Raw genomic sequence first — 18,361 nt, forward strand, 5'->3', positions numbered from 1 at the left:
AATTTAATAAATACTTATATAACTCAAAAGTTGATGACACCAAAGTGTTACCATATTAATCTACTACAGGCATTCCAAAAAAGAGACATTTCAATGGAGTCATGAATGGTACCCATTCCCAAAACTCATCTCAATAGAGAGAAGTACATCCTTTACACACATGAAGGAGAGGCCCCGATCCCTCTCCATCCTCCACCCTTGCACACGTGAAGCAGAGGCCCTGGATCCTTCTCTAATCTCTTGTGGACAAAGAAAAGCAGAGAAATAATGACCAGAACTGCAATGATAGCGTGCCAATGATGGCATGCTCTACTGTGGAATAAAGGACACCTGGAATCCTTCAACTGAGGTGATGGAATCTACTGGCAGTACTTGTCTAGCTTCAGTGTGTGTTCCAACCCCTGCTTGGCCACTTACTGCCAAAGTATGAGCTTGGACTGTCTGCCTGAGCCTTAGCTTCTTTCCGTAACACAGAGCGAGTACCCACCTCGTGGTTGCTCTATTGGATAAAAACGCGGAAGGCAGAATGGTGTGGGGTTTGGTTTCTGTGTAAACAGCAGCACTGGAGCTGGGCTGCTCCAGTCTGGGTCATCCATGTCCTTAAAAAATTTTTTTTAAAGATTTATTTATTTATTTATTTATTTATTTATTTATTTATTTATTTATTTATTTATTATGTATACAGCATTCTGCCTACACACCAGAAGAGGGCACCAGATCAAATTACAGATGGTTGTGAGCCACCATGTGGTTGCTGAGAATTGAACTCAGGGCCTCGGGATGAACAACAGCCAGTGCTCTTAACCTCTGAGCCATCTCTCCAGCCCTCTTAAAAACTTTTTTGCTGTTGAGGGGGTTGATTTGAAACAGGGTTCCTCTGTGTAATCCTAGCTAGCCTCGAATTTACAGAGATCCACTTAGGAAGCTTCCTGTAAGTACCATGATTAAAGACATGTACCACCACCACTCCCATCCAAAAAAGAAAAAAGAAAGGAAGGAAGGGAGGAAGAGAGGGAGGGAGGGAGTGAGGGAGGGAGGGAGGGAGAGAGAGAGAGAGAAAGAGAGAGAGAGAGAGAGAGAGAGAGAGAGAGAGAGAGAGAGAGAGAGAGAAAGAAGGACATTTCTTAGCAAGATGTGGTGCTACTGTGTGCTTAGGAACCCAGCACGCAGAGCTAAAGGTAGGGGCTGGGCAGAAGAGGCCAACCTGAGCTACGCAGCATGTACCAGGCCAGCCAGGGCTCCACACAGCATGACCTTGTTTCAAAAAACAAACAACAGAAAAGTTTCTTGATGAAAGTGTCCCAACTGGCATATTTTACATTGCCACATAATTAAACTACATACAAATGCTAACAAATGTATAAAGTGACATGAGATAAGATCACTGAAATTAAATTACTTATAATATTTTATCTTGGTTCTTAGATGAACTAAGAGGCACCAGAATAAATTATAACTAAAACATTTGATTCCAAATTGAAGATACATTACTGATATTTTCATTTAGACTACTGAGCCGAGGCCAGCTAGCTGTATCTTTAATGTACAAGAGCAACAGAGTGATTTAGACTTCAAGTGAAAACACATAAAGAATGACACTATCACAGAACCTGATGGAGTTACTTAGTGGTTCCCAAATCAGGGCCTCAACACCCTCTAATCAATCTGAAACACTTGTTTTCTTTTTTTGAAATAAATCCATAACATGGCTGACTAGAGATGTTACTTTTAACATGCAATGTAACCTAAACACCTGAAAGGTTATTTTAACAAAACATGCATTTCTGTATGTGTTTTTCCACACCTACACTAGATGACACTCTGAAAAGGAGACTTTTGAACCTAGAGGATATTCACACCAAAGTGACCAACACAGGCACTGGCATAACCCATAAAGCTGGAGACAGGCCCTGAAAGTCCTCACCCGCCCCATGCCACGGCCATTCACTGTTTTGCCGGTGGAGGGAAGGGAGAAAAGGTACCCGGTAGGGACACTGGAGCTAGGAAAACCCAGAATAGAAGTTACCAAGCCTGCATTTCAATTCTGTGACATCAGAATTCACTTCTATCCACACGCAGAATTCATGTAGACCACAGCAAAGACGAGTGTGCTGTTCTTGTGCCTCCAAGAGAAGGTAGCCAAGCCACTAGTGACTTAATTTTCCAAGCTACTGAACATTCTGAGATTCCATCCAGGCTTGCTAGTTCCATTCACTATTCCTAAAACTCAAAACTGGAGACTGAGAGCACACATAAAATATACTACCCAGGGAAAGAATGTGCACTCTCAGGAAAAGCCAGTAAGAAAATCTGAGCTGTAATTTTTGTTCGGGAATCTACTGTGTGAACACAGGATTGAGGACTCGGCAGGACTATAGCAGGAAGATGGGAAGAAAAGGACGGAACCAAATAGGCAGTGGAGACCATGCAGGAAGCTCTTTTACTCCAGGATGGAACCCCACACCAATGAAAAAGACCCCAATGTTCTTGAATAATAACATGCACGTATAAATGAAGTGTGACTATAAAGCACATGAACATCTATCCCAGTACTATTCCTTCTGACACAGCATGACCTCCCCAGAGACCAGCTTGGGATGGCAGGGAGGACTGTACACAGCCTCAGAGCTTCTTCAACTGGGGGTCACAACCCCATATGGGGTCATGTAGATGAATGTGGGGTGATGAAAAAAAATCTAGCAAGAACAATTCAAAATCTAATGTGTAATGAATCTGAGGTGTTTCTGGCAGTATTCAGCTGGGTTGTACCATGCGACTTCACTGCAGCCTCAGTTCAGCACACAGAACTCGTGGGCTTTGACAATCCATGCTTACACACATGCAACACCAGCAAATGCCGCCTGAGACATCTCAGCCAAGATTCCAGGCAAGTTATGAATCCAGGGTTTTCACCATACATACATGGTTATCCTGTTAAGAAACAATGTTATAAGGCGGGCAGTGGTGGTGCACACCTTTAATTCCAGTACTTGGGAGGCAGAACCAGGCAGATCTCTGAGAGTTCAAGGCCAGCCTGGTCTAAAGAGAGATCCAGGACAGGCACCAAAACTACATAGAAACCAAAAAACAAACAAAAAAACAACCAAAGAAAAAAAACAAACAATGTTATAAAAACAGGCTTAAGTTTTTCCTAAAAGGATCATCATATGCCAAATTAGTACAACTTTAGATTGTGTTATGCTGCATTGTTTAATTTCAAAAACTGCTGTTTGAGTTGCTAACTTAAGTTTGTTTGTTTTTGAATTATTAATTTGGTTTAGGATGATAGACTTTTCCAACAACTGGCCCTAATGATAGTTCTGCTTGTACTACATATTTAGGCAAAATGTCATCTCAGCACTGACATTACAAAAATATATCAGCTCTGAAAAACTTTACATGCTTTATGTCCTGCGGTATCAAATAGCCCAGACTCGTCTTTATGAAAAAATAAACAGGCACATCTACTTCAGAGGATGCGAATTCGTTTTTATCTTTAGTAAATGGTAAAATTACACCAAATACACTCAAGAATTGCTTTAAAATAAACTTCTTTATGATATATTATCGGTAACTGATTTGTACATCTACTTTATATACCTGGGGTCGTGAATGGGAAAACGCTGAGGTCGTGAGCTAGAGGAAGAGCCTGAACCCAGTCCCCAGTCACGGATCGCTCAGATCCTGAGGCGATCTTGCAGAGAAAGGAAGCATGGGATGAGGAGAGGCAGCAGACCACACACTACCCCTCGGCTTGGTTCCCCGGAACGACCCACCCCGTCCTTTAGGGAACCAGGAAAGGGATGCAAGCGCATTCCCGGGAGAGTGGGGGTCTGCCTGGCCGGGCGAGCACCAGCGTAAAGCTGGAGCGCAGCAGCCAGAGGCTCCGGACTGAAGAGGGCCCGGCCGGGCAGCATGGACCTCGGCAGGAGAAGATGCCCCGAGCAGACCCCGCCACTGCGGGCGCGCGGCCCCACACGCGGCCCCCGCGAGCTGACGGACCCCGCCGGGCACAAAGCGCACCACCAACCTGCCAGACGCTCTCAGGGGGCCCCGGGTCAGAACGCTCCCACCGCGCCGGCTGCGAGAGCGAGCTGAGGACGCATGCGCCAACACGGCGGCTTCCTCCACGTGTCCCGGAGTCGCGCGCGAACTACAATTCCCATCATGCGCTGCGAACCCGCCCGGGGCGGTGCCTGAGGCAAAAACTTTAGAACCTGGGGTGCTCTGGTCAGAGGAGTGAGAAGAGTTGCGGTAGAGTCGTCTTCTGGAGGGTCTTCGTGAGAGGATCAGCATGTCGTCCGTGATCAGAAAGGTGATCAGCACCACAAAAGCCCCGGCGGCCATTGGTGCCTACAGGTAATGTTTCTTATGGTAGCACTGAAGGACCGGGTGTGCGCGGGTCGCGAATTTGGAACTGCGGACGCTGGAGGTCTGAGTGGAAGAGGGTCTCAGAACCGACCCCTTATAACGCGCGAGGAAACTGAGTCCAGAAAGGGGACTTTGCGCCCAGATCCCCGCAGGAATAGGAGAGCCTCAGTGTGACCAGAAGCTTGCACTCCTGGGACTTTGCCCCCATCTGGAGCTGCCCGGCTCCGGAGCCATGCTTGCCCCTCGCATGGCATGATTAGAAGTGGTATCACCCACCCACCACCCACTCCTCGGCTTTCGTCGTTGTAGCCTCTGGTTTTGGTTTTCGTGACAACTTTATTGAGATATAATAAGCCATAGAATTTACATTCCTTTAATGGATACAATTCAGTGGCTTTTACTCTGCTCAAAAGTTGGGTGGCCATCACCACCTGAAATAAGCTTTCCCCACACATGACCCCTTCCCCGAGCCCCTCACAGCCACTTATGTACTTCCCATCACTATAGGATTTACCTGTTAAAGACGTGCCCTCTAAAAACAATCATACACCATGTGGTCCTCTGTGACGGGCTTCTTTTACTAGCATGAAGTTTGACATAATTCACAAGAGTAAACCCGTCAACAGATATGCTTGACGCATGTGGACAGCTGATGTCACAGCAATGTTTTGCAAATCCCTGTATGTCTATCCAAGTCCCTGGTTTTTACAACATGTAGGCATGTACTGTGATGCTTATGAATGGTTTGCCCATGTTTATTTATCACTAATATCAAATGCAAGTAACACCAAAAGTGATTTTTGAGATTGCCCTATATACTATAACTAAACATACATGTACTGGATGAAGAAAAAAATCACCCTTTGACATTTATCCTCACTTGTCAGAAGTGCTTTTAAATAGAAATGGTACTCTCTTTTCACTTCGTTTTGTGGGGGCTGTGAAGGACGGGGTGCAGCTCAGACTAACCTGGTACCTGCTGGTCTGTTTCAGCGTTTCTTAGCTCTAAGATGGAGACCAACACACTTAGCCTAAAACCTTATTTTCTCAAAATGCCTCAGCTTCAAAAATCTCTGCATCATCTCTTATGTGTTCTTGCAAATGTTCTCCTTGCTAATTTTTCTCTAAGTATTCACAAAAGTATGTCTAGAGCCAGTTTTCCTTTTGAAAAAGTGGTTCCTGATCTCGTGTCTCTTCACTGTCAATCAGAGCTGAAGATATTCTACAGCCTCAACATTTCAAAAGTGGAAGATGTGTAGTGGATGCCAAGTACTTAACTGATGCAAAAATGTGTGAGAAGTAGTGCAGTGTGAAGGGCCTTCACCTGTATAACAAAAAGGAAGCGTTAGTTCAGTGGATGTTATGTGGCAGGCACCATGGAACCGCCTTTTCTCCTCTAAGTTGTCTCTCCATTTTTCAAAAGGACAAGCTCAAGGTCAACCATTTCAAGGTCATAGTCTGCAAGTGAAATTCTCTGGAGAGAATTCCAATGTGCTGAGCCTTTCAGCCCTCAGCGTTGGGATGGATGGGGTGTTGTCACTAATTAGCTAGTCAGCTCAGCACATTTCAGGACACTGAGGGCAGAGTCTGGGGGATTGCAACACCAGAGCTGTTGTGTGGCTTCCCATTTTGTTAGCACGGCCATGATGTGGCATAGGTCGTGACCGGAAGCTTAATTGGAATGTTTTTTAAAGTTTTACTACCCTTGGTTTAGGGTTGGTTTGGTTTGGGGTAGATGTTTTCCGTGTGTGATTTGTTTAGACAATCTCACTCTCTAGTTCCAACCAGCCTAGAACTCACCACACATCCCAGGCTAGCCTCACACATGGTGATCCTTCTAAGTACAGCCTGAGTACAGGAATTATAGGTTTGTACCATCATGCCTTGTGTATTTCTGGCTAGGAAGTAGAATAAAATGCTTTTAAATGTCTGGAACCTGCACAGGTGAGAGGGTTCCGCAGGTAAAAGCATCTAATGGCCGACTTTGATCCTGAGAGCTATGTGGTACAAGGAGATAACTGACTCCTCCAGGGTCTACCATGGTGCATCCACCACACACATAGACACACACACACACACTAAATAAAATGTATTTCAAAAATTTAGGACTCAGCAGTTAAGAGCACTTCCTGCCCTTGCACAGGACCCAAGTTTAGTTCCCTGTACCCACATCTGGTAGTTGACAGCCATCAGTAATCCAGTTCCAGGGGATCTGATGTCCTCTTCTGGCCTCGGGACACCCACACACAATGTGGCATACACTCATACAAACACATACACACATAAATAAAAATAAAGTCTATTTATTAAACCTATTTATTTTATTGTTTTATGTGTGTGAAGGTTTTGTTTGCATATAAATATGTACACTACATACCTGAAGAGGCCACAAGAGGGCACCAGATCCCCTAGCACTGGAATTACAGACAGTTGTGCGCTACCATGTGGATGCCTGAAACTGAACCTGGGACCTCTGCAAGAGCAGCAAGTGCTCTTAACAACTGAACCAACTCTCCAGCCCCAAAATAAAATCTTTGGAAAAAAAAAATATACGACAATTTCTGGAACTTAACTGGATGAGTAGGATTCTCATTCCCAAAAAGTATCAAGTAGCCAATTGTTTTTTGTGAAATAACCTCTTTAAATCTTTGAGGTGATTCACTTAAATCAAGTAGCCTCAGCTCCAGTGATTATTTTTGATATTCTGAATAAGTGGGTTTCTTTTTACTATCATAAAGTTTTTGATTATTGATAAGGCACCTGAGTTTAAACTCTTTCAAGGTATTGGGAGAACTGAAGCTATTTTGAAGGGCCTAGTGCAAATGGCCTAATTTCACAAGGGTCAGTTAATAGTGTTAACTAATGGGACTGTTGAACCTGAGAAAAACTTACACACTAACAAGCCCAACAGTTACCTGTTTCTGGATAGAGGTGAAGGAAAGCCAAGAGTGGAGAAGAACCCAGGCTCTCTGCACTGTCGGTCGGTTAACCTCCATCACTTTGGGGTCCTGCAGAGAACATGGCTGTGAGAGCCAGGATTGCTGGTGCTGAGTGCTTAGCCTAGCAGCGGCGCCAGAAACAGCATGCATGTGTGCAAAGAGTCACCCTACACAGCTACAGAGGTGTGGCTCTACCCCAGAAGTTTACAGTCTAGCATACTCTGGGAGATAGACTCAGAATAGAACATTGCCGTAACATTCCTTAAAACCAGGCATAGTGGCACAGTCCTTTCATCCTAGCACTTAGGAGGCAGAGGCAGGCCGACTCTGTGAGTTCAGGGTCAGCTGGGGCTACACAGTGAGATCCTGTCTCAAGAAAACAAACAGAAAGCTTTTTAAAGCCCAGGGTGGTGGTGTGTGACTGACTGTACTTCTTTATGTATGTGTTGTGGTAGCATGTATCTGTAAATGCAGCACTCAGGAGGCAGACAGAGGCAGGGGGATCACCATAAATTCAAGCCAGCCCAGACTACACAGCAGGTTTCAGGTAGGCCAGGACTACATGATGAAGCCCTGTCTCAAAAGCAAAAGCAGCACCCCCAAAGTACTATTTTTGAGCAGGGTGGTGGTACACACCTTTAATCCCAGCACTTGGGAGACAGAGGCAGGCAGATCTCTGTGAGTTCGAGGACAGCCAAGGATACAAAGAAACCCTGTCTCAAAAAAATTTTAAAATACTATTTTAAGGAGGAGACCTCCGTGCTTTAGTGAAGACACTAGAAGGTATGGGGTTGGTTTCAGTGTAATCGCATATGAAACGACAATGGAAGAAAAGGGGATTGAAATATCTCTATAATGCAGTGTGCCAGAGCTGTAAAAATTAATGAAAAATGTACATATGGAAGTTCACAGTAAACTCTGTGCAGAATGATGTGCTCTCAAAATGCATCTAGAGCTATACAACAAGTAGTAACTAGCCTTTCTCCCGGGGGTACCTTTGCTGGGATTCATCAAACAATGTATAGTCATCCATTGGATCAGTGGTTTGTTTTGTTTATTGGAATGTTGTTTCCAAACATTCATGCAAGGTTTTGGATGTGTTTTCATTCTCATTTACATAGGTGCTTGGGGGATGGGATAATCTGGGTAGTGTGTTGACTATATGTTGAAATTTTAAGTAATGGCTCAGTTGTTTTCCAGAGTGTGCCCTGTTAAGTGTGTGTGAAAGACCCGGCACTCTCCTTTTTCCAGTGCATTTTGCTCTTCACGGGTGTGACGTGTTCCTGGCCCTGCTGTGGTGTCAGCGGCATCTTGGAGTTCAGACTTGTATATCTGGGACGGCCTCCTTCCTGTACTCCTTAGTAGTTGGTGTATCTTAAGGATAGCTACCAAAATCAAGTGCCTGTGTTTTACCAGGTTGTGTGTGTGTCTTATTATTATTTAGTTACAAGTTCTTCATATATTCTGGGTACAAGTTTTTTGCTGTAAATATTGTAAATACGTTATAAATATTCTCTCCCACCGTCTGACTTTTTTACATTCTTAAAGATGTCTTTCAAAAACAAAACTTTAATTTATTAAAAGTCATATTTATCAGTTTTTTATTTTACAAATTGTACTTTTTTATCTTAGTAAGTTACTGTTTTAGAATTGACTTTTATGTTGTCTATTTTACATGTACATTGGCTTTTGTTCATTTCAGCCAAGCTGTGCTAGTGGACAGGACGGTTTACATCTCTGGACAAGTAGGCTTGGATCCTTCCAGTGGACAGCTTGTGCCAGGAGGGGTAGTAGAAGAAGCTAAACAGGTGAGTCACCTCCAGATTAGAAGCTCTTTCTACCACTGTGTATACTGAGCAGCATTGATAGTCTATGACCCTGATTAGTTTGGTTGACATCAACAGATAGATGTGTTTTCAGCTAGTCACTGCTTGATTTAAGATTTTTTAAAAACTAATTTTTAGATTTATTTATTTTATGTGTATCTTAGAGATTTATTGTTGTGAAGAGACACCATGACCATGACAATCTTATCAAGGAAAACATTTCATTGGGGCTGGCTTACAGTTTCAGAGGTTTAGTCCATTATCATCATGGTGGGAAGCATGGTGGCAGGCAGGCAGATATGGTGCTGGAGAAGGAGCTGAGAGTTCTATATCTGGATCCACAGGCAGCAGGAAGAGAATGAGCAACACTAGGATTGGCTTGAGCTGAGACCTCAGAGCCCACCCCCAGTGACACACTTTCTCCAACAAGGCCATATCTCCCAATATTGTCAGTTCCTATGAGCCTAGGGGGCTGTTTGCATTCAAACTATCACATTCCACTCCCTGCCTCCCAGAGCCTTATAGCTGTATCATAAGGCAAACTGCATTTAGTCCAACTTCAAAAGTCCCCATAGTCTACAACAGTCTCAATATTGTCTAAAAGTCCAAAGTTCAGAGTCTCTTCTGAGATTCATGTGATCTTTTAACTGTAATCTATAAAATTGAAGTGAAAAAGCAGATTACATATTTCCAGCATACAATGGCACAAGATATACATTACCATTCTGAACAGGAGGAAAGGGAAAATATACTGGTGAGGAAATACTGAGCCAAAGTGAGACCAAAAACTAGCCAGGCAAACTCCAAACTCTGCATCTCCATGTCTGATGTCAAAGTGCTCTTCAGATCTCCAACTCCTTTCAGCTTAGTTGACTGCAGCACACTTCTTTCTCTTAGGCTGGTTCCACTCCTCGATAGCAGCTCTCCACAGCAAGTGTATCCCATGGCTCTGACATCTCCATCTTGGGTTCTCCAAGGCAATCCAGTCTTCAACTTCACAGCTTCATAAAATGGCCTCTCTAGGCCTCCATTCAGGGATACTCCTGACACATACCTGGCTTCAGTGGATTTCCTTAGTCAGAGAGAGATTCCATAACCCCTTCTATCCTTGACCCTAAAGCCAGAACCGTGTGCCCAAAACTGCCCAGGTTGTGCTGCTTGTTGGGGCTGGCCCCTTACTCAATTACATCTTTACCAGCTTTCTGTTTTTGATGATTTCCTTCACTGCCTAAGCTTGTCTGACCTCAAACTCAGAGATTCACCTGCCTTTGCCTCCAGAGTGCTAGGATTAAAGGTGTGCAATACCACACCCTGCTCTAAACTTTGAATTCCTTTTCACAAGTTGGAAGTTTAGCTGGGTGGGGTTGCCCGAGGTCCACTCCCTTTATTCCATTTAATACCAGGGTTTTCTTTAATCTGTTTATCTCCTTGAATACTTCGCTCTATCCCACTTCCTGGTACCCCTTTTCTCTTCAGATAGTACATTTTGTAACTTTCCTTGCTCAGTCTGTTTTCCTTATAAATCTGCACAAATGTGGCTACTAAAAACCAAACAACATAGTCAATACAAGGCTATCTGGAAATGTCTTCTGGCAAGCTGTAAATCCATAACTCTTCAATTGACCCTCAGGCATATTTGTTGGACAAAGGCAGAAAACAGACACATTTTCACCAAAATATCATAAGAACAGTCTATAGGCCACAAACAGTATTCTTCTCCTCTGAAACCTCTTGATCCAGGTCCCCAGGTCCCCACAGTTCAAGTCACACTTAGCACCATCATCCATGTTCTTTCTAGGATGGCCCATTAAGCCCCACATAAAGCATTCAACTCCTTTTCTAATCCAAAGTCCACATTCCTCCAAAGAAAAGCATAGTCTGGCCGATCACAGTAATACCCCAGGATGGTGGTTTGAATAGGTATCGCCCCCATAGACTCACGTGTTTGAATGCGTGATCTATAGGGAGTGGCACTATAGGGGTGGCCTTGTAGAAAGTGTGTCACTGGCGGGGGGGTGGCTTTGAGGTCTCATATGCTCAAGGTACACCCAGTGTGGAACACAGTTTACTTCCTTTTGCCTTCGGATCAAGATGTAGACCTCTCAGCTCCTTCTCTAGCATCATCTCTGCCTGCCTATCACCATGCTTCTTGCCATGATGATGATGGACTGAATCCCTGAAACTGTAAGCCAGCTCCAACTAAATGCTTTCTTTTATAAGAGTTCCTATGATCATGGTGTCTCTTATAGCAATAGAAACCCTAACTAAGACACCCAGTCCCTGGTACCAGCTTCTATATTAGTTAGGTTTTTATTGCTTGAGCTTCTTGAGACCTCAAAGCCTGCCCCCAGTGATACACTTCCTCCAACAATACCACACCTACTCCAAGGCTACATCTCCCATAGTGCCAGTCCCTATGAGCCTATGGCAATTTTCATTCAAACTACCACAATGTGTATGAATAATTTGCCTGCATACATGTATGTACACCACATGTGTGTCTGTTGGATTCCCTGGAACTGGGGTTACAGGTGGTCATGAGCCACCATGTAGTGCTGGGAATCCAACCCTGGTCCTCTGTAACAGCAACAAGTGCTCTTAACCACGGAGCCATCAATCCAGCCTCTTTAAGATGGTTTAACAATAGAGAAGAGTGGGAGTCTCCTCCTTATCACCTGTGTGCTGATGTGTCCTGATAGGTCTCCCCAAAGTATGTCACCACCACAGAAGAAAAAAAGTTAACATTGGTTAGTAAGAGTAAAATATCAGCCAGGCAGTGGTGGCGCACGCCTTTAATCCCAGCACTCAGGAGGCAGAGGCAGGTGGATCTCTGTGAGTTCGAGGCCAGCCTGGGCTACCAAGTTAGTACCAGGAAAGGCGCAAAGCTACACAGAGAAACCCTGTCTCAAAAAAGAAAACCAAAAAAAAAAAAAAAAAAAGAGTAAAATATCAACAATTACATGCAACACTTTGAAAAAAAAAGAAGTAGAGGCTTGGGATATAGGCCTAGTATACACAAAGTCCTGAATTCAATCTCTCTCTCTCTCTCTCTCTCTCTCTGTGTGTGTGTGTGTGTGTGTGTGTGTGTGTGTGTGTGTGTGTGTGTGTGAGAGAGAGAGAGAGAGAGAGAGAGAGAGAGAGAGAGAGAACACACATGAGGAATTTTGTTCTAATCCATGAATAGAATTAATTATATTTTTTTTTTTTTTTTTTTTTTTTTTTTTGGTTTTTCGAGACAGGGTTTCTCTGCGTAGTTTTGCACCTTTCCTGGAGCTCACTTGGTAGCCCAGGCTGGCCTCGAACTCACAGAGATCCACCTGCCTCTGCCTCCCGAGTGCTGGGATTAAAGGCGTGCGCCACCACCGCCCGGCGAATTAATTATAATTTAATGCATTTACTGAGTCATTTGTAAGACCCAAGATAGAACACAACCTAAATATCTATCTTTACGGGATCTATACCCTAGATCTATGCAACTAATTTATACAAAAAGCTCTCTAATATTAATTGCAATGTGGTAAAAATCAAAGCAAGATACAGGATGAAATGTACCATATGCTACCATGTTTACATGTTGTATGTTTAAGATCTGGGTGTGGTGGTGCACACCTTAATCCCAGCAGAGGTAGACAGATCTCTGAGTTCTAGGCCATCCAGGACTGCACAGTAAGACCCTGTCTCAAAAAAAAAAAGAAAAAAAAAAAAGGATGTGGGATGTAGGTATATGTGTGGATGAGGCTGTGGTTCAGTTGTTCAAATGCTTGCCCAGCATGCACAAAGTCCTGGACTCATCCCCAGTACCACATAAAACCAAGCATGGTGGTGTGCACCTTTAATCCTGCATTTGGTGAATGCAGGAGTATCAGAAACTCAAGACTGTCCTCAGCTGCATAGTATGCTTGAGGCCAGCCTGTATCCTGTCCAAAAAACAACAAACATGGTTATGCTAGTATAGGCATCACTGCTTCTAGAAGGATATAGAAGAAATGTGGTTTTTATTTTAGGTGTGTGCGTGTTTTTCTGCATGTCTGCCTGTGTGCCGTGTATGTGCCTGCTGCTTTCATAGGCCAAAAAAGGACATCAGATCCACTGGAACTGGAGTTATAGATAATTGAAAAATGTCGTGTGGTATCTAGAAATTGAACCTGGGTCGTCTGAAAGAGCAACCAGTGCTCTTAACCACTGAGCCATCTCTCTAGCCCCATATACAAAACTTGAAATTGTGGTTATTTCTGGAGAGTGGGAGAGAAGGGATGAGGTATGGTTTTTATTATATATTTTGAATAGTTTGCTTTATTCATATATTAAGGGGCTTGAGAAATGGCTAGGGGCTGAAAAGCAGCCTATTTCTCTTGCAGAGGACCCAAGTTTGGTTTTTAGCACCCACATCAGATAGGTCACAGTAGCTCCCAGGAAATCTGACACCTCTGGTCTTTGTGAGTACCTGTACTCACATGTATGTACCCACACAGAAACACACACACACACACACACACACACACACACACACACACACACACACGTAATTAAAAATAAATCTAAAAAAAAATCAAATATTATATTGTTACCACCTAAATGGAGAGGAAGAAAAGTAGATTGAGGCTAGAATATTTAAAATAAGGTTTTTCCAGAGACCTCCGTGTCAAACATATATATATATATATATGTATGTATGTATGTATGTATGTATGTATATACATATATATATATATATAACTCATTAATAATGGTGTGATTATTTGAGGTTTATTTTGGATTTGGGAGAGAGGGGTTGTTCTGGGTTTTGAGACAGGATCTCATGAAGCTTAGGCTGGATTTGAACTCACTATGCAGCCATAGGTGACCTTGAACTCCTCATCCTCTTGCCTTAACCCCCAAGTTAACCAAACATATCCATCTCTATTCCAGTATTCCTACAGAATAATACAGTCTTTTCACTACATTTCAGAGAGATTCAGTCCACTAAAGGAAACCAATACATAACTGACTGTGGAAACATCAGTTAAAGTAATTCTATAACATTGGCATCTCTGACCTCTCTTGGCTTGATTCACAGGCTCTTACAAACTTGGGTGAGATTCTGAAAGCTGCAGGCTGTGACTTCACTAATGGTGAGCAACGGTGTCTTTGTTCAGTGTTAGTTGCTGGGTTTTGTTGTTTGTGTCGTGGCCTCATGCATGTCAGGAAGCATTCCACCATTGAGCCACCCTACCACTGTTGATGTGTGTTTGGTGTTTCCTCGGTCTTTGTGAAGGACGTGTGACACCCGACAGCATGTCATTCCGTGGTCTGGGAAACAGCACTTTCATTCCACTTCTTCAGTCCCATTTGAGTCCTCTTCTCATAGTCATAAAATCATACACTGCCTTTCTAAGTCTTGTTTTGAATCTGATGAATGAAAACATTTATCTTCTAGTGGTAAAGACAACTGTTTTGTTGGCTGACATAAATGACTTTGGCATGGTCAATGAAATCTACAAAATGTGTGAGTAATTTGTCTTTATTCCTGCTTACTTTTAATGGTAAATAAATCTGCTGATATAAATGAGTATCATTGTCAAGTAAAAGTGACAGAGATGTTAAAATGCTCTTTTGTCCTGACACTTATGCCCTCTTGGAAAAGATCTAGTAATATTTCTCTCAAAGTTCCAAAAAATAGAAGATACATAAACCCTGCAGGTTCTTTTTCCTAAAGCTTAATTTTATTATTTGTTTCTTTGCTTTTTTAAGCCTTACCCTAATTTTTTTTAGACAGATCGGCTTATTGCTATTGCTATGATATGATCTAGCTACTGTCTTTGTTCTGGCTCTCTCCGAATCAGGAGTTGTTATTTAACATTTCCATGCTTGGGTTTCTTAGTATGTAAAGAGAGGTCAGTGTTCTGCTACCTTAGGAGGCTGCTGGAATGATTAAATGAATGACCTATAAGCACTTAGGACAGATGCTGGCACTCAGCAAATGCTGCTGTCGCCGTCATTGTCAAAGTGGGGAAAGTGGGTTCCTGTCTCCTGGTGGGATGAAATAAAGGTGTGGTGTGGAAAAAATATCAGAGAAGGCCAAGTTAATGGAAGGTCCTTGCTGAAGATAAGGATCCATTCCCTATTTTGGTAACTGCTCCATAGGTATCCTTTTAAAGCCCAAACCCATTCTCATCAAAAGACAAAAATGCCAGATTATGTCTTTCATTGTTTTGTAAAATATTTAGGAAAGTACTAAATGTCATAAAGTCATGTGGCAGAATATCTTGTCAGACAATCTGAATTCAGCTTTTCTGAAGTGTCGCTTGTGCGTGGGAACCGGCCAGGCCATCAGGCAGTTCCCAGACTCTTGCTTCTGCTGCTGAGGCTAACCTGAGGTTCTGCATGCAGATTTCAAGAGCAGCCTTCCTGCCAGAGCTGCGTACCAGGTCGCCGCTTTGCCCAGAGTAAGTATGCAATAAGAAGGCCAGTGCACGGGCACACAAACCGTCACTCTGAAAGGACACTTAAAAATAGTACAGTTCCTTGGCCAGGTGTTGGTGGCGCATGCTTTAATCCCAGCACTCAGGAGTCAGAGCCAGGCAGATTTCTGTGAGTTCGAGGCCAGCCTGGGCTACAGAGTGAGATCCAGGACAGCTACCAAAACTACACAGAGAAACCCTGTCTCAAAATACATACATACACATATAGATTTTATATATATATATGAGATTTTATATATATATATGAGATTATATATATATATATATGAGAGAGAGAAAAAGAGAGAGAGAGAGAGAGAGTACAGTTCCTGTTTCTCAGAAATATAGTCTAAAGGTAAAGTCCAGATAACTGCTGTGTGCCTAGGAAAAACTTAAGAAATCTTACAAAGCAACACATGGGCATGACACAGTCCAAAGATTTAAATCGAGAAAAACCTTGAAGAGCAGTTGTGTGGTCATGCTACTTAGGGAATGAAATTTGTGCGGGGTTTGAGTTCTGTAGAAAAGCCTTCACCTGGAGGAGGGGTGCATGGTGGGCCTCCTGTGCGTCGCCTGCAGTCCGACTTCATGCCACAGTGTCCTCCTTTCAGTAAGGACTTCTGAAAATGGAGCACAGTGTAGAATTCTGTGGAGACCTGGACAGCCTTGGCTCCCTCACATACCAGCAAGGTGTGAAACTAACTCACTTGCTAGTTTCTCCTTATTTTAGAGTATTGGCCAGAGAATTTGGCTATTATTGTTATTAATCCTAATAGAAAAAAGATTCACCTGGCTCTCATATAATAAAGAGTCTAGGGGCTGGAGAGATGGCACAGAGGTTAATTGCTCTTCCAGAGGTCCTGAGTTCAATTCCCAGCACCCACATGGTGGCTCACAACCATCTGTAATGAGATCTGGTGCCCTCTTCTGTATACATAATAAATAAATAAATCTTAAAAAAATGAATGAATGAATAAACAAACAAACAAACAAATAAATAAGTAAATAGTCTAGACCTTTCCCTGGAGCGATGCTCTCTAAAGCAGTGGCACACAAATGCCAGCGTTGTGGTTTTGGTCACTAGGGCCTCTTTGCTCTGCCTCCTGCCCATACTGCACACCTGCAGCAGGTCCTGCTCTCTTCCTGTGACTCGCAGTAAAGACACTGTGTCACCCAGCACTGTCATCTGTTGTTTCAATTAGCTGTCACTGGGAAGAGTCATTGAGTGTAGTTGAAAGAGCTTTAAACTTGGAATCAAGAGACATGGGTTTGGCCATCCACTGTTGGTCTTTGCAACATGGGACAGCTTTACCAGCCTCTCTGAGGCCAGTGCCCTGTTTCCGACTCGGGCTGCTGTGGGTGTTGGATGAGCTAATGCGTATGGATGTGCATAACATGGTAGCCTGACCTGTGCAGGCTCTTAGTGGATTCTCTCTATTCTTTGCTCCCTATGACAAGATTAATGGTAAAAATACTATGTTGCCATTAGTTGCATATGATTTTAGAAGGGATTACTGAACCTTAATTTGTATTAAATGACCGAGATGGTAACTTTTTTGTTTTCATTACAGGGAAGCCGAATTGAAATTGAAGCAATTGCTGTCCTGGGACCTTTCACCACAGCATGACTATAAGTGGCCATGCTGATGTTGACTCTGGATTTCTTTGGAATGTCTTTCACACCTTAATTTTTACAAATGATGCTGGGAGGTATAAACATGACCAGAGTAGCTGAGGTAATCGTGGAAATGACCTTATATATGTAGACTTGACGTGAATTGGAGATTACTGAGAACACTGGCTGATGTTCTAATTGTACTTAATACTCTGTGCTGAGTGAGGGAAGGATCAGCACAGCTACTCAGATGAGCAGCAGGGAAGGGACCAATGAGCTGTTGTTCATGACAAATAGTAAAGAGCACACTTAATTAATTAAATTATATTAATTTGCTCATGTGAAATATTTAGTTCTCATGTTAGATGTAGGAAACTCAAATCAAAATACTTAAACTTGAATAGTATAGGAGAATAGAGTGAACCAAAATCTTACACAGATAATATTTTTCTAATGGAAATAAAAATAGAAGTGTAACTTTCCCTTCATGTGGTAGTAGTCTCTCTCTCTTTTTTTTTTTTTTTTGACACTTTAATTATACATTAAAAATACTGCCTAGTACCAGGAATGGTGGCACACGCCTTTAATCCCAGCAATCAGGAGGCAGAAGCTGACAGATCTCTGAGTTTGAGACCATCCTGGTCTACAAAGCAAGTTCCAGGACAACCAAGGCTATGCAAAGAAACCCTGTCTCAAAAAGCAAAATAATAATAATAATAATGCTGCCTAATAAAGGGGAGTAGAAATTGTGAAGTCAAATCTCCAGCCATTTTATTGCTCATAGTTTATTTCTGACAGTCTACATTTTTACACTTAGAATTAGGTTGTGTATAATTATCTTAGTTAGGGTTTCTATTGCTGTGAAAAGACACCATGACCATGGCAACTCTTATAAAGGAAAACATTTAACTGGAGCTGGACTACAGATTCAGAGGTTTAGTCCACTATCATCATGGTGAGACATGGTGGAACGCAGGCAGACATGGTGCTGGGGAAGGAGCTGAGAGTTCTGCATCCAGACCAGCAGGCAGCAGGAAGAGAGTGCCACACTGGGCCTGGCTTGACCTTCTGAAGCCTCAGAGCCCACCCCCACTGACACACTTCCTCCAACAAGGCCACGCCTCCGAATAGTATTGCTCCCTATGGACCTATGGGGACCATTTTTACTCA

General features: G+C 43.0%; 2 protein-coding genes across 3 annotated transcripts in view; one reads left to right on the top strand and one right to left on the bottom strand.

Moving 5' to 3' along the window:
• The window catches only part of Pop1 (POP1 ribonuclease P/MRP subunit), a 30,290-nt gene extending 26,118 nt beyond the window's left edge, over nt 1-4,172 (bottom strand). The window contains exon 1 of one of the 2 annotated variants that reach the window (XM_006977612.4): nt 4,031-4,172. The gene's annotated coding sequence lies outside the window, so the exon portion shown is untranslated. Of the gene's footprint in view, nt 1-3,600; nt 3,724-4,030 lie in introns of those variants that run through there. The other variant, XM_076555929.1, reaches the window with a different exon arrangement.
• Nucleotides 4,173-4,196: 24 nt separating this feature from the next.
• On the top strand, nt 4,197-17,679 carry Rida (reactive intermediate imine deaminase A). The gene is made up of 6 exons (XM_042264611.1): nt 4,197-4,359; nt 9,013-9,118; nt 14,193-14,247; nt 14,553-14,621; nt 15,506-15,561; nt 17,148-17,679. The coding sequence occupies exons 1-6, from the start codon at nt 4,295-4,297 to the stop codon at nt 17,202-17,204; spliced, it is 408 nt and encodes a 135-aa protein (XP_042120545.1). The 5' UTR covers nt 4,197-4,294; the 3' UTR covers nt 17,205-17,679.
• The last annotated feature ends 682 nt before the right edge of the window (nt 17,680-18,361 follow it).

Source organism: Peromyscus maniculatus, chromosome 20 (assembly GCF_049852395.1).
Source record: "Peromyscus maniculatus bairdii isolate BWxNUB_F1_BW_parent chromosome 20, HU_Pman_BW_mat_3.1, whole genome shotgun sequence".
NCBI classification, from domain to species: Eukaryota; Metazoa; Chordata; class Mammalia; order Rodentia; family Cricetidae; genus Peromyscus; species Peromyscus maniculatus.

Coding starts and splice junctions, on each gene's coding strand:
- Rida (XM_042264611.1), top strand. CDS start 4,295: ATGTCGTCCGTGATCAGAAAGGTGATCAGCACCACAAAAGCCCCGGCG. Junction 4,360..9,012: donor GCGGCCATTGGTGCCTACAG/GTAATGTTTCTT, acceptor TGTTCATTTCAG/CCAAGCTGTGCTAGTGGACA. Junction 14,248..14,552: donor AGGCTGTGACTTCACTAATG/GTGAGCAACGGT, acceptor TTTATCTTCTAG/TGGTAAAGACAACTGTTTTG.